The sequence below is a fragment of the Natator depressus genome, chromosome 1 (assembly GCF_965152275.1).
Source record: "Natator depressus isolate rNatDep1 chromosome 1, rNatDep2.hap1, whole genome shotgun sequence".
Taxonomy (NCBI): domain Eukaryota; kingdom Metazoa; phylum Chordata; order Testudines; family Cheloniidae; genus Natator; species Natator depressus.
Window position 1 is genome coordinate 163742137 of NC_134234.1, and position 16657 is coordinate 163758793.

General features: G+C 42.5%; 1 protein-coding gene across 1 annotated transcript in view; it reads right to left on the minus strand.

Moving 5' to 3' along the window:
• Positions 1 to 8397: 8397 nt before the first annotated feature.
• HUNK (hormonally up-regulated Neu-associated kinase) overlaps positions 8398 to 16657 on the minus strand; it is an 88172-nt gene continuing 79912 nt past the window's right edge. Inside the window, exons 9-10 of the mRNA XM_074970776.1 lie at positions 15337 to 15517; positions 8398 to 11529 (exon numbers count right to left, since the gene is read on the minus strand). Coding sequence (XP_074826877.1) covers positions 10862 to 11529; positions 15337 to 15517 — 849 coding nt within the window. The 3' untranslated portion in view covers positions 8398 to 10861. The remainder of the gene's footprint in view (positions 11530 to 15336; positions 15518 to 16657) is intronic.

The window sequence follows — 16657 nt, forward strand, 5'->3', positions numbered from 1 at the left end:
GATTTGAAAACCCATTTGATCTAATCATTTGAAAAGTAATACTTCTCAAATGAGCAAAATCTCTTACCCAGTTTTCACTTAATTGTTTTCCACTACCATGTCAGAGATACCAAGAGAGAGGAAATTGTTTATCTTTAGGGCTGTCAATTAATCACAGTTAACTCACGCGATTAACTCAAAAAAAAATCACAGTTTTAATAGCACTGTTAAACAATAAAATACCAATTGAAATTTATTAAATATTTTGGATGTTTTTCTACATTTTCATATATATTGTATTCTGTGTTGTAATTGAAATCAAAGTGTATATTGTTTTTGATTATAAATATTTGCACTGTAAAAATGATAAACAAAAGAAATTGTATTTTTCAATTCGTCTCATACAAGTACTGCAGTGCACTCTCTTTGTCGTGAAAATGCAACTTACAAACGTAGATTTTTTTTTGGTTACATAACTACACTGAAAACCAAAACAATGTAAAACTTCAGAGCCTACAAGTCCACTCAGTCCTACTTCTTGTTCAGTCAATCACTAAGACAAACAGGTTTGTTTACATTTACAGGAGATAATGCTACCTACCCTCTTCTTATTTACAATGTCTCCAGAAAGTGAGAACAGGCATTTGCATGGCACTTTTGTAGCAGGCATTGCGAGGTATTTATGTGCCAGATGTGCTAAACATTTGTATGCCCCTTCATGCTTTGGCCACCATTCCAGAGGACATGCTTCCATGCTGATGACGCTCGTTAAAAAAATAATGCATTAATTAAATTTGCTACTGAACTTTCTGTGGGAGAATTGTATGTCCCCTGCTGTTTTACCTGCATTCTGCCATATATTTCATGTTACAGCACTCTCGGATGATGACCCAGCACATGTTGTTCATTTTTAAAAACACTTTCATTGCAGATTTGACAAAATGCAAAGAAGGTACCAAGGTGAGATTTCTAAAGATAGCTACAGCACTCGACCCAAGGTTTAAGAATCTGAAGTGCCTTCCAAAATTTGAGAGGGACAAGATGTGGAGCATGCTTTCAGAAGACTTAAAAAAGCAACACTCCAGTGTGGAAACTACAGAATCCGAGCCACCAAAAAAGAAAATCAACCTTCTGCTAGTGGCATCTGACGCAGATAATGAAAATGAGCATGCGTGGGTCCGCACTGCTTTGGATTGTTATTGAGCAGAACCAGTCATCAGCATGGACGCATCTCCCCTGGAATGGTGGTTGAAGCATGGAGGGACATATGAATTTTTAGCGCGTCTGGCATGTAAATATCTTGTGACACCAGCTACAACAGTGCCATGACAACACCTGTTCTCATATTCAGGTGACATCGTGAACAAGAAGCGGGCAGCATTATCTCCTGCAAATGTAAACAAACTTGTTTGTCTGAGTGATTGGCTGAACAAGAAGTAGGACTGAGTGGATTTGCAGGCTCTAAAATTTTACATTGTTTTATTTTTGAATGCAGGTTTATTTTATACATAATTCTACATTTGTAACTCAACTCTCATGATAAAGAGATTGCACTACAGTACTTGTATTAGGTGAATTTAAAAATACTATTTCTTTTGGGTTTTTACAGTGCAAATACTTGTAATCAAAAATAAATATAAAGTGAGCACTGTACACTTTGTATTCTGAAATCAATATATTTGAAAATGTAGGAATAAATTGTATTCTATTATTGTTTAACAGTGCAATTAATTGCAATTAATTTTTTTAATTGCTTGACAACCCTATTTATCTTACATATATGTGGGGATTGCTGCAGCATATACAATATTACATGCACACGCTCACACACAACCCCCTGTATTAAAAGAACACTATTAAGGTTGAAAAGTCAAGCACTCAAAAATTAGGAAATGCCAGAATTAAGATTGCCTGTACAACCTCAGTCCCCTTGTGTGTATGTATTATGGTACAGTCTTTAATTACATGATCACATACTATTTTTTCCACAGGACCCCTGCTTCATTCAGATTTTGATATTCAAATACAAATTTTGAAATATATTTCTTTATGAACTAAGTCTGCACAATCATTCTGGTACTGCTTAGGATCTTAACCTTATTTTCTTAAACAAGCTTTGCAGCTCACCTTTAATCAAGGCAGTTTTCCTTATTCCTTCTCTCGGGGGCATACCATTGCCAAAGCATTAGCAAGCCACAGCAGAGAAAGTCAAATTAATTGCTGGTCATATTTTGCATTCTATTCTTCTGTCCCTTGAAATTGTGTTAATTGTCTGTACCTAAATAATAGAATGTATAATATTAAAAGTTTCTTTTACTGCTAAATATTTAAAGGACTCCAAGTGATCTAACCTATCTCCCGCCCACTGTGAGTCTGCAAGTCATTATAGTGAAAGACAATTGTGTGTAATGAAACCATGTCCATGGAAAGATGTGCAAATGATAACCCATTTGTCTTTCAAATCAAATGCTTAAGAAGCTCTGTTGCAGAAAAACTGCTACAAATAATACACTCATTTACTGCTGAGGGAGCACGTTTTTCTCATTGAAAAGAGATATTAAATGAACCAGCTCCCAGGATTCCTCTGAATTATCCTTACTGAGTCATCAGTGTGAGAGAAGGAAAACAAATAGTATAAGCAGGGGGGACTTACAGACCATAGAAGTCACAAGTACTTTATGATTTTGCCACACATTGTTATATTTCTGCATACCAAGTGATTTATATGTTTTATTCCAAAGAACTATGATGACTGTTTAGTAGGAAAAACACGTGTCTGCAGTGTACTCAGTAGTTTCATTGTGCTCTGGAGTTGAGATGGGGGGAAGGAAAACTGACCAGATGAGGAAACTAAGCCCTGGTCTACACTAGGAGTTGAAGTCGAATTTAGCAGTGTTAAATCAATTTAACCCTGCACCCATCCACATGACGAAGCCCTTTTTTTCGACTTAAAGGGCTCTTAAAATCGATTTCCTTACTCCACCCCCAACAAAGGGATTAGCGCTGAAATTGGCCTTGCTTGGTCGAATTTGGGGTACTGTGGACGCAATTAGATGGTATTGGCCTCCGGGAGCTATCCCAGAGTGCTCCATTGTGACCGCTCTGGACAGCACTCTCAACTCAGATGCACTGGCCAGGTAGACAGGAAAAGGCCCGCGAACTTTTGAATTTCAATTTCCTGTTTGGCCAGCGTGGCAAGCTGCAGGTGACCATGCAGAGCTCATCAGCAGAGGTGACCATGATGGAGTCCCAGAATCGCAAAAGAGCTCCAGCCTGGACCAAATGGGAGGTACGGGATCTGATTGCTGTATGGGGAGAGGAATCCGTGCTATCAGAACTCCTTTCCAGTTTTCAAAATGCCAAAACATTTGTCAAAATCTCCCAGGGCATGAAGGACGGAGGCCATAACAGGGACCCGAAGCAGTGCCATGTGAAATTTAAGGAGCTGAGGCAAGCCTACCAGAAAACCAGAGAGGCAAACGGCCGCTCCCGGTCCGAGCCCCAAACATGCCGCTTCTATGATGAGCGGCATGCCATTTTAGGGGGTTCAGCCACCACTACCCCGGCCGTGTTGTTTGACTCCTTCAATGGAGATGGAGGCAACACCAGGTTTTGGGGACGAGGAAGATGATGATGATGGGGTTGTAGATAGCTCACAGCAAGCAAGGGGAGAAACCGGTTTTCCCAACAGTCAGGAACCACCCTGGACCTGGAGCCAGTACCCCCCGAACCCACCCAAGGCTGCCTCCCGGACCCACCAGGCAGAGAAGGGACCTCTGGTGAGTGTAGCTTTTAAAATACTATACATGGTTTAAAAGCAAGCATGTTTAATGATTAATTTGCCCTGGCATTCATGGCTCTCCTGGATATACTCCCAAAGCCTTTGCAAAAGGTTTCTGGGGAGGGCAGCCTTATTCCATCCACCATGGTAGGACACTTTACCACTCCAGGCCAGTAGCACGTACTCAGGAATCATTGTAGAACAAAGCATTGCAGTGTATGTTTGCTGGCGTTCAAACATCCGTTCTTTATCTCTGTGTTATCCTCAGGAGAGTGATATCATTCATGGTCACCTGGTTGAAATAGGGTGCTTTTCTTAAGGGGACATTCAGAGGTGCCCATTCCTGCTGGGCTGTTTGCCTGTGGCTGAACAGAAATGTTCCCCGCTGTTAGCCATGGGGAGGGGGTAGAGAGGAGGGGCTAGCCACACGCTGGGGGGAGGCAAAATGCGACCTTGTAACGAAAGCACATGTGCTATGTATGTAATGTTAACAGCAAGGTTTACCGTGAAAGAGTGTACACATTGTTCTATAAAATGTGTCTTTTTAAATACCACTGTCCCTTTTTTTCCCTCCACCAGCTGCATGTGTTTCAAGGATCACAGGATCTTCTCCTTCCCAGAGGCTAGTGAAGATTAGAAGGTGAAAAAAACACACTCGCGATGAAATGTTCTCTGAGCTCATGCTGTCCTCCCACACTGACAGAGCACCGTCGAATGCGTGGAGGCAGACAATGTCAGAGTGCAGGAAAGCACAAAATGACTGGGACAAGAGGTGGCGGGCTGAAGAGAGGGCTGAAGCTGAAAGGTGGCGGCAGCGTGATGAGAGGAGGCAGGATTCAATGCTGAGGCTGCTGGAGGATCAAACCCATATGCTCCAGCATATGGTTGACCTGCAGGAAAGGCAGCAGGAGCACAGACTGCCGCTACAGCTCCTGTGTAACCAACCGCCCTCCTCCCCAAGTTCCATAGCCTCCACACCCAGACGCCCAAGAATGCGGTGGGGGGGCCTCCGGCCACCCAGCCACTCCACCCCAGAGGATTGTCCAAGCAACAGAAGGCTGGCATTCAATAAGTTTTAAAGTTTTAAACTTTTAAAGTGCTGTGTGGCCTTGTCCTTCCCTCCTCCACCACTTCTCCCGGTGCTTCTCTCCTCCACCACCCCTCCTGGGCTACCTCCTGGTCTATTTGTGTGATGAATTAATAAAGAATGCATGAATGTGAAGCAACAACGACTTTATTGCCTCTGCAAGCGGTGATCGAAGGGAGGAGGGGAGGGTGGTTAGCTTACAGGGAAGTAGAGTGAACAAAGGGGAGGGGGGTTTCATCAAGGAGAAACAAACAGAACTTTCACACCGTAGCCTGGCCAGTCATGAAACTGGTTTTCAAAGCTTCTCTGATGCACACTGCACCCTCCTGTGCTCTTCTAACCGCCCTGGTGTCTGGCTGTGCATAACCAGCAGCCAGGCGATTTGCCTCAACCTCCCACCCTGCCATAAATGTCTCCCCCTTACTCTCACAGATATTGTGAAGCGCACAGCAAGCAGAAATAACAGTGAGAATATTGGTTTTGCTGAGGTCTAACCGAGTCAGTAAACTGCTCCAGCGTGCTTTCAAACGTCCAAATGCACATTCTTCCACCATTCTGCACTTGCTCAGCCTGTAGTTGAACAGCTCCTGACTACTGTCCAGGCTGCCTGTGTACGGCTTCATGAGCCATGGCATTAAGGGGTAGGCTGGGTCCCCAAGGATAACTATAGGCATTTCAACATCCCCAATGGTTATTTTCTGGTCTGGGAATAAAGTCCCTTCCTGCAGCTTTTGAAACAGACCAGAGTTCCTGAAGATGTGAGCGTCATGTACCTTTCCCGGCCATCCCACGTTGATGTTGGTAAAACGTCCCTTGTGATCCACCAGTGCTTGCAGCACTATTGAAAAATACCCCTTGTGGTTTATGTACTCGCCGGCTTGGTGCTCCGGTGCCAAGATAGGGATATGGGTTCCGTCTATGGCCCCACCACAGTTAGGGAATCCCATTGCAGCAAAGCCATCCACTATGACCTGCACATTTCCCAGGGTCACTATCCTTGATATCAGCAGATCTTTGATTGTGTTGGCTACTTGCATCACAGCAGCCCCCACAGTAGATTTGCCCACTCCAAATTGATTCCCAACTGACCGGTAGCTGTCTGGCATTGCAAGCTTCCACAGGGCTATTGCCACTCGCTTCTCAACTGTGAGGGCTGCTCTCATCTTGGTATTCATGCGCTTCAGGACAGGGCAAGTCACAAAGTTCCATGAAAGTGCCCTTACGCATGCGAAAGTTTCGCAGCGACTGGGAATCGTCCCAGACCTGCAACACTATGCGGTCCCACCAGTCTGTGCTTGTTTCCCGGGCCCAGAATTGGTGTTCCACCGCATGAACCTGCCCCATTAGCACCATGATGCCCACATTGGCAGGGCCCATGCTTTGACAGAAGTCTGTGTCCATGTCCTCATCACTCACGTGACCGCGCTGACGTCGCCTCCTCGCCCGGTATCGCTTTGCCAGGTTCTGGTGCTGCATATACTGCTGGATAATGCGTGTGGTGTTTAATGTGCTCCTAATTGCCAAAGTGATCTGAGCGGGCTCCATGCTTGCCGTGGTATGGCGTCTGCACAGAAAAAAGGCGCGGAACGATTGTCTGCCGTTGCCCTGACGGAGGGAGGGGCGACTGACGACATGGCTTACAGGGTTGGCTTACAGGGAATTAAAATCAACAAAGGGGGTGACTTTGCGAGAAACTGAATGGCCCCCTCAAGGATAGAACTCAAAACTGGGTTTAACAGGCTGTTGATTTCACAGAGGGAGGGAGGGAGGAGAAAATGAATACAAAACAAATCTGGTCTATTTCTTGTTTTGAGCCACTTAATCTATCTTTATACATCTTGCTGGCAGCAGACTGTGCAGTACGACTGCTAGCCATCGTCAACACCTGGGTGCTCGGCAGAAGACGGTGCAGTATGACTACTGGCCATAGTCTTCTGCTAGCTGCAGATTAAAAGACAGTGCACTGCCGGTAAGACTGAATCACCATGAGACAAAACAAGGGAAATGACCTGGCTGAGTCACTCCCATGTTTGCCCAGGCGCCCGGTTAAAAGAGCACCCAGGACTACGTCGACGACGGCTACCAGTCATACTGCACTGTCTGCTGCCAAAAGGCAATAAACTGCTGCTGTGTAGCAATGCAGTTGTCTGTGTCAAGGAGCTAGTTACAGCTCCCTGATCCTAAGTCACAGCTCCTGCCCCAATACGAGGAAGCAGCAATAAGATGTGACACTGACATTAGGTCTTTAATGGCCCCCATGCTAAGTGGAGGCCTAACATTGTGGAACTATGCTCTGCCCTACCCTGGCCTTACCCTTTTCCTCCACAAAAAGGCTCCCGTTACCAGCCATAGGTGCAGATCCTGCTGTGTGTTGGGAATCTGAAGGAAGATTACCTTAGTGGTGCACAAGGGCCATGACCTCTGGCCCACAGATTGAAATCATTCTTTTAATTTGCATTATGCCATATTATGTGAAGGATAAAGTCTGGAACATCAAGTGTGGAAGTATGGAGGCAATGTTGACTTTAACAGCAGCATTTCCTTTAGCACTCATGTTCCCTAGTATTTTACAATTCATTCCTGGGAGAAAGTGAAGACCAAGTCCCTTAGAAACAGATGCTAAACAGCCTTCTCTGCCTTGCCGAATAAATCTGACATTTATTGTTATAGGTTAGGCGAATCTGGACAAAGTCACCATACTGTATATTTTCAGCTATTGTGCCAGTTCATTATGGACTTGATGAAAATCCCTTTGAAGTCAATGGAAAGTTTTCAACTGATTTCAAAGGGCTCTGGATCAGGCCCTATGACAAAAAAAAAAATGTTGTGGGAATAACAACCAAAGAAATATTCTGAATGAAATACTAAGTTTGACAGCCAGGCTGTATGGACCAATCCAGCAAAGCATTAAGCTTACACTAACTTTAAGTATGTGAGTAATCCCACTTACTTACTGTCAATGACGCCATGCTCACAGTAGATGCTGATCCAGCAAAGTGGATCAGCACACATGCCTAAGTTTAAATCAACAAGACTACCTATGTCCTTCAAGTTAAGCATGTGCTTAATTCGCTTCTTAGTTGAATCAGGGCCTATACGCACCAGTCAACTGCAGGATTTAAAGCAACAGCTTTTGATGGGTGAAGTTAATGTAAGTGATAATCATCTAGATCCCTTCATTTTTTGTGTAGTGTAGACATTTGCAATGTAAACATTTAGGTACATATGCTGCTGGGTGGCCTGGCACACAAAATCAGCATTCCATTGAGATCTCATTTAAAAAGCACATATATTTAATAACGATAGTAAATACATTCTTTGCTAAAAAATGAGAAAATGGATCAGTTGTTTTTTCCTGGAATTTACACTACTATAGTTCTGTAACTTTCTTCTGTGGTTACTGCAGACTGATGGTAAATAGCTGCTGGCTAAATTGGATACATATTTATGCTTACCAATGTAATACTCATATATTCTATATAAATATAATAAAATAATAAAAAGATTTAACATTTTTTGTTTTCATTCTGTTACTTACATATATTTACTGTGAGTTCACAAAAATACACTTCTCTTTCCTGTCTCCCCCAATCTTCTATTGGGTACCAAAGAAACCTGAGTTTATAGTTCAAGTTAGTATTTGCAACATATTTAGGTACACAACTCTGAAGCATGCAAAGGATTCTTCTCACTACACTGGACTTGAATGCAAGCATTTTCATGTTCTTAGTGTAAGTATGTTGTTGTTGTTGTTTTTAAAAAAAGATACCTGATGGTTTACACAAATGGCAGCGGTAAAATGGACCCAGAAGATGCACAGGTGCTTGATGCAAATAAAATAGGACACTTTGAAACCCAAAAATGTGTAAAAATGTTTTTAGTTATATTTAAAAATACCATTTGAACTATTTGGGGGACATTATATATCTATATATTTTCTAGTGCTGGTCTGACAGCCCCAGAGACTTGAACCCTCTGTACATCAAACAGAGCAAGGCTCCCTATACTGACCTACCACATAACTTTAGCTGTGACCTGAACGGCTCATCTCCAGGGGTAAGAAGGTGTTTCCTCCTCCATGCCCATTCAAGTCCTGATCCTCTGTTGGCATTGCCAGCAATGGTTCCCAATGTGGGGATTATTTGAGTGAGAGGGCTATCTATCTCATCAGTAGCTGGACTAACCATTACCTCAGGTCACATAGGCCATCAAGCAGGAGTAATAATTTAGGAGGCAGTGTGGCCTAGAGAACAGGGTGCTGGGTTGGGTGTCAGGTCATCAGATTTCTACTCATGGCTGTCACTGACCTACTGTGTGACCGTGGGCAAGTCACTTCACCTCTCTGTGCTCCTATTTCCCCACCCGCCCTTTGTCTTTTCAATTTAGACCAAAAGCTCTTCAGAGCAGGTAAGGTTTCTTACTATGCTTTTGCACAGAATCTGACACCATGGGGCCCCAGTGTCAGCTGGGACCTCTAGTGCTACTGTAACACAAATAATAACTATGGCCAAGAAGATATGGGTTGGATTCAAAATGATGATCTTGAGATGAAGGTCCCCATATTTCATTACCAATCCCCTGAGCCATTTTTTTTTTGCTCTTTTTTCTGCCTTGTCTTTTAAAAAGGCATTAGAACCCATTGACTACATGTGGAGGGGGCGGGAGGAAGGAGAAGCACATACATAATTGGTGGTTACCTGCCACTGACCCAGGTTAGTGATAAAAGTTATCAAACAATCCTGTACACACAACTCATATGCCAGCACAGTACAGACAAACCACAAAATAGTCTTTGGTTAAACCGTCTAAGTTTATAGCAAATGGTTTGCAAAAAAATTAACCAAAAATGTTACCCCCTTTATTCAGATGTATTGTTTACTTAGGAAAAGAATGCCAGTGTGTAGAGTATGTTGCCTGTTAGGAAAGTTAATCTTCATATCTCAGAATACTACTAAATTTTTGGTAACCACTGCATTACCATCCTTGCAGTCTGAAATGGCACGGGTGTGTCCTTTTAACTCTTTTAAATTTACTGCAGTCTCTCAGAGAAGCCTTCTTGTATGGTCAATGCTATTTTGCTAAAACAGAGGTTAATGTAATTCTCCCATTATGTCTTCCACAGAATTAGTACAAATACAAAAGTCAGAGGTGACTGGATTGTTTAAACGACCAAGTTGCAGTTTTGACTATTATTTTAATCATCCACTTGCAGACCTGTCTTATGAGTTGAGCAGGAAAATGTCAATTTGACCAAACTAGTTTTAAAACAATGTTTCTTTTCCATAATACCTCCTATAAAATGAACATTTTCTTTAAGAAAAAAAATTCAACTATTATCTAGTTTGTAAGATTAACAGTAAAATCTGCTTTGACAATCAAAGCCTTCACTTGCTCTGAATGTCTAGAACTCATGCTGTTATCCAAGTTCCCACTGATCTGCTTTTCCTTCTTGGTGGAGCCTGTTCTTGAATTAGAAGCGTAGCTCTTGGTCTCAACAATACAATCTCTAGTGTTTTGCCTCTACTTCAGCCACATGAACAATACCTGTGTCAGTACGATACGAGACCGACTGCAGTCTCAAGCACAGTTCCTAGCTGGGACCAGCAGTCACGGCAGCAGAAAGCCAAGGGCAAGTTTATTAATGCAGGTAACACTGGTGAATCAAGCTGTTATGCTTGCTCTTCTTTTGATGCTAAAAATCTTAATGTAATACTAGATTATAGCATCTCCTTATGTAGATTTTCAGTAGATCTTTTAAGACGCATTTCACTGTAGAGTCAAACCAAATGAATGTCACCTTTGCTAAATTTTCTTAACAGCATAAGTTGGGCCCTCTTCTTTCAATTTCAATAACTAGAACCCATCAAAACATTACAAGTAGACCTTTGATTTGCCAGGCTGGCTGCTATAATATATTATATAGGGAGACCAACATGCCTGCAGTTTTCTCTTCTTCTATAACATTTGAATCCCTAGAAAGCAGCACTGCAAACCTGGCTTTCAAGAGCGTCAGATTAACACTGGCCGTTCACAGCATCTGCTGCATTAAATGAAATCTGTGCTGGGTTCATTTGCTGCAACTGAGGCATTCTTGCTTCCAGCGACTTGTCAGTGGTTGACTGCATTGTCTGATTCCTTTTCCGTAACATCTGTCCAATCCCCATCATGGGGAATCTGCCTCTGCTTTTAACACAGTTAGGGCTCCCCAAAGGATTGGAAAGATTATTTGAAGCTGGCTGAGTAGGAGACACGACTTCTTCTCTCAAAGGACTTGTCTTTTCTTCATATGTGAAAGAGACTTGAGTGCCATGAACTGGAGTTTTGGCAGGAGATGCGCTTCCAGGCTGGAGAAGTGGAGATAGTGTCCTTTCACTTGAGCTTTTATAACTAAAATTCACTGGTGAACTTAAAATTCTATACTGGTGAGAGGGGGAAATCTGATCTATTTGGTCCTCTCTATCAACAGATTCAAAAGAATGCACAATATTCAGGATCAAAGGAGCATCCTTTGTCTGACTTCTGATGCTTGTAGACTCTTGCTGAGGAGAATCTTGCCTCTTAAGGAGTCTAGGTGTCCTTGGAAGAGGTGGCTGGATTTCCAGATATTCCAGAGAACAGGAAGTGACACAGCCGGTCTTGGTTGCCATGGGTTCATGGTAAGGGCTTAAACCACCGGTAGAATCTATAGAACAAAAGGAAAAGAAATCAGAAAAGTGAATGACATTCTCTAATACTTGCTCTGGCCTAGGGCAGAGGGTGTTTGACCTCACATTCCACAGAAGTTTAGTCGGCAGGATGGATGCAGCATAAAAACCAAATGGCCTTGCAGCGTATACTCAGTGCAGTGACAAGGAGCTGATGCTTTGATTTTTATTTTATACTTACATGGTTGTTCTGTGGGTTTGTTACCTGCCAGTGATCTCAGTGGCAGGACAAGTGCATTGACTTAGTAAGAAGAGGGCTTGAAATATGCAACCGCATGCTGATGATGTCTTAATCGTTTGAATTTATCATGAACTTCTGAGCAAAGTCTAGGAAGTATGATATTTCCTTTTTATTTTTTTTTAAATCTTATTAGAGCATTGCATGATTCTCAGCAGGAACGGAACACTTTACCTATCGAATGCCTAGAGATACATGTAATAATAATGAGGTTAATCCTGAAGTATTTACTCCCATTGGATGAAATGTGTCCTCAGTTTCACAGGTCTACATATAGAATAACTGCATTCCAGATTTACACAGTTATAGCTGGAAGCAGAATTTCATTTGTTGACTTCAGAGGGAATTTTGCCTGAGAAAGGACTGAATTCAAATGGAATAAGGTTTTCATGATCTGGCCCAATAATAAAATAACAGTGCAATCATGAGATCTCCTTGGTTTTCGCTGAATGTTCGCATCTATCTACACCAAACTGATTGTAACTAGAATCAATGTGAGGCAACACAAATTTTTCTTGTGTTTGTGAAAATCAATCCACAGAGACTCTTTAGCTGGATTCCCCTTGATTTAGAGGAGAGAGGACTGGCAATAAAGCACTCTCCACAAGGATCCCATGCTTTAAAGTATCCATAGTCTGAAATAGCTCAGGTCTGCTGATCTTCAGGACACACTGCAAAGTTTATATCTATTTCTTTGGGATATTAGGAAGGAAGGAGTCTGGGCAGGGGGCTGAGATCTGTGGGTGGGTGTGAATGTTCATTACTTGTGTTGAGTTTAATCTGGAATACATTGATGGGGTTTTCTCTGATTGGTCTGCTTTCTGAAGCTGGTCAAAACGTTTTGTCAAAATATTTGTCTGGTGAGTAGAAAATTTTCATTCTTGTCAAAATCTGAAAGATTTTCAGATTTTAGTTTCAGAAAAGGGAGAAAGAGAAAGAATATAAATGGAAAAAATAATTTTATTTGCAAAAAAATCTATTAAAAATTTCAACAAAATTAAAATTTGCCATTACTTTTGAAATTTTTCATGGAAAATATGTACCATTTCTGACCAGCCCAATGGATTACTGTTACCTTATGGCAGACAGTGCCACGGCCTGATAATGCCCTTTATTGGACTTTTTTTTTTTTTTTTTTTTAGTTATGAAACCTAAATAATCAAATGAATAAAATGTCAGATTACTGGAAAGCGTATGATAAACACAGGTTTAAATTTATGTGTGTCTCCACAAACATCTGGGTCTAACCTCTCCCAAACAGATTATTTACTCCCTTCTCTCACTGCCACTCCCCCAAAGTCCTTGCTCCATATACACACTATCCCATTTTCCCTCTTGAATGCTCTTCGCTTCAATTCCTTTGTGTTGTCACACCCTGCAGTGCTCCCTCCCACCTATTCTCTCTCCGGCTTGCCTCCCCTCCAGCATGATTAACACTTTTTCTTACTTCTCTCCCTAGTCTTACATATTTTGCTTTCTCCCTTTGTTTTTGTTTCGAAGGTTTATTGTAGTTTGGGTTTTCATAGAATCATAGAATATCAGGGTTGGAAGGGACCCCAGAAGGTCATCTAGTCCAACCCCCTGCTCGAAGCAGGACCAATTCCCAGTTAAATCATCCCAGCCAGGGCTTTGTCAAGCCTGACCTTAAAAACCTCTAAGGAAGGAGATTCTACCACCTCCCTAGGTAACGCATTCCAGTGTTTCACCACCCTCTTAGTGAAAAAGTTTTTCCTAATATCCAATCTAAACCTCCCCCATTGCAACTTGAGACCATTACTCCTCGTTCTGTCATCTGCTACCATTGAGAACAGTCTAGAGCCATCCTCTTTGGAACCCCCTTTCAGGTAGTTGAAAGCAGCTATCAAATCCCCCCTCATTCTTCTCTTCTGCAGACTAAACAATCCCAGCTCCCTCAGCCTCTCCTCATAAGTCATGTGCTCTAGACCCCTAATCATTTTTGTTGCCCTTCGCTGGACTCTCTCCAATTTATCCACATCCTTCTTGTAGTGTGGGGCCCAAAACTGGACACAGTACTCCAGATGAGGCCTCACCAGTGTCGAATAGAGGGGAACGATCACATCCCTCGATCTGCTGGCTATGCCCCTACTTATACATCCCAAAATGCCATTGGCCTTCTTGGCAACAAGGGCACACTGTTGACTCATATCCAGCTTCTCGTCCACTGTCACCCCTAGGTCCTTTTCCGCAGAACTGCTGCCTAGCCATTCGGTCCCTAGTCTGTAGCGGTGCATTGGATTCTTCCATCCTAAGTGCAGGACCCTGCACTTATCCTTATTGAACCTCATCAGATTTCTTTTGGCCCAATCCTCCAATTTGTCTAGGTCCTTCTGTATCCTATCCCTCCCCTCCAGCGTATCTACCACTCCTCCCAGTTTAGTATCATCTGCAAATTTGCTGAGAGTGCAATCCACACCATCCTCCAGATCATTTATGAAGATATTGAACAAAACCGGCCCCAGGACCGACCCCTGGGGCACTCCACTTGACACCGGCTGCCAACTAGACATGGAGCCATTTATCACTACCCGTTGAGCCCGACAATCTAGCCAGCTTTCTACCCACCTTATAGTGCATTCATCCAGCCCATACTTCTTTAACTTGCTGACAAGAATACTGTGGGAGACCGTGTCAAAAGCTTTGCTAAAGTCAAGAAACAATACATCCACTGCTTTCCCTTCATCCACAGAACCAGTAATCTCATCATAAAAGGCGATTAGATTAGTCAGGCATGACCTTCCCTTGGTGAATCCATGCTGACTGTTCCTGATCACTTTCCTCTCATGTAAGTGCTTCAGGATTGATTCTTTGAGGACCTGCTCCATGATTTTTCCAGGGACTGAGGTGAGGCTGACCGGCCTGTAGTTCCCAGGATCCTCCTTCTTCCCTTTTTTAAAGATTGGCACTACATTAGCCTTTTTCCAGTCATCCGGGACTTCCCCCGTTCGCCACGAGTTTTCAAAGATAATGGCCAAGGGCTCTGCAATCACAGCCGCCAATTCCTTCATTTTTCCCTCCCCTTCCCTGTTGGCTGGCTGTTTATCTTTCCTTCATCACCCAATCATTCCCCTCTGTTTTCTCCAGCTGCTCTTGGTTACCGGAACTCTCCTCCTCTAGCTCAGTGGTTGCTTTCCTTGCTCCCTTTTACTCCACTCCTACTGCATTCCATGGGCAGCAAAAAGAAATCTCTTTGTCAGGTTCACTCATCTGCTGACCAAATCAGCAGGGTGCTGGGGAGGGTGCTGTTGCTTTTAAAGTGCTGGTATAAAATAAAGGTGATTTTGCATGCATTTGTGTGTGTAGAGGAAGGAAGACTTTAAACAAAGCCATGGCAACTCTATCACAAGGCAAATCAGAAGAGACACAAAACCAAGAGTTCATGATTATCCAAAATTGTCATTGTGTCTTTCAGAAATTGTGTTTAAGCATGATTTTTTTGTTCAATCCTCTCTTATTTACAACTTCCCTCTACGTGTGGTAGATAGCGCGCACACACACACCCATACCCACACAAAACTCTTTTACTAACCTTTCTCGGGAACACCAGTCTTGGTGATTTTTCGCTCTTTCAGCAGTGCCTTGGGGTTCTGTATCTGTGCAATAAGGCAGGAGGAGGGCTGTCTGTAAGAAGGTGAATTTTTCTCTGTTTTCTTTGGGAGTGGGCGGTGGAGAAGCTCCCCTTTCTTTTCTTGTTCTTTTTGCTTTTTGTCCTTTAAGTTATAAAACAAACAAAAATAGTTTGGTTTATTTTAGAAAGTTTATGTGCCCTAAGAACAAAACGAATTAAAAACACCGCTTATCTAGCTGAATTCAAAGATTTAACGGGAATACATCTGGCTACCCAAAATAACTAAATCTTCCGTGTAACATTTTCTTCTGATCTGTTAAACATGATTTCATGGCTCTCATCTACATTGAAAACTCATGCAGTGTGAAAACTGTTTTCAGAAACTCAAACAAAAGAAAAGCTCTTTCTTCAGAGGCCACTCAATCCTCTGACATTTTAAAAGGTGAGTTATGAAGCTTTAAAGAAGTTTAAACTCCCAAGTCATTTACAGTCTGTCTGGGCCCAGACCTGAAGAATGTGGACCTGATACTGCAGATTTAGGGCCTGATACTCCACAGTCTTGCACCTTGCATAGCCACATACACCTGTGAAAAATGAGTCCAACAGGATATAAAATACTGCCATTCAGATCTGGTAACATTTTAAAGCTGTTACGCAAAGGTGTCCACACAAGATGAACGAGAGTCGAGAATTAAGCCCGCAGGCTTCAATCCTGCCATGAACGCTGTGTGCCTGACTAGCACCCACTGCATGATTGGGGCTTTGCCCTTTAAACATGACAGAGCCATACATCTTAAAACAAACGATTTTATATCAACTGACAGTGGGGGGTGGGAAGCACATACTGAGCTTTAGGACTCAGAAGGTAAGTAAAAACACCCTAATTTTCAAAATTTTGTTTTAAAATGTAAATGAATTATCATTTTTTCTAACACAAGGGGCTTGATTCTGCAAGGCACAGAGAGCCTCCACTCCCTTGATTTTAGTGGAAGCTTCAGATGCTATTTTACCTTGGAAAAATCAGGCTCCAGATTTGCAATTCACATTTAGATTTAGTTGCTAGACTGCAAGAATCTTACACTTTCCTAGGAAGACTTTGCCTGGTCCAGTTTTGGACCTATCTGTTCTTTCTTTCTTTCTTTCTTTCTTTCTTTCTTTCTTTCGGGGGGAGGGGCTGAAAAAAAGTTGTGTGTTGTTTTTGAAGCAATGCTCTTCACGCTGTTATAAACTCTCTATTTAGCCACCTTTTTTGTTATATTCAATTGAAAAGTCTGTAAAACTA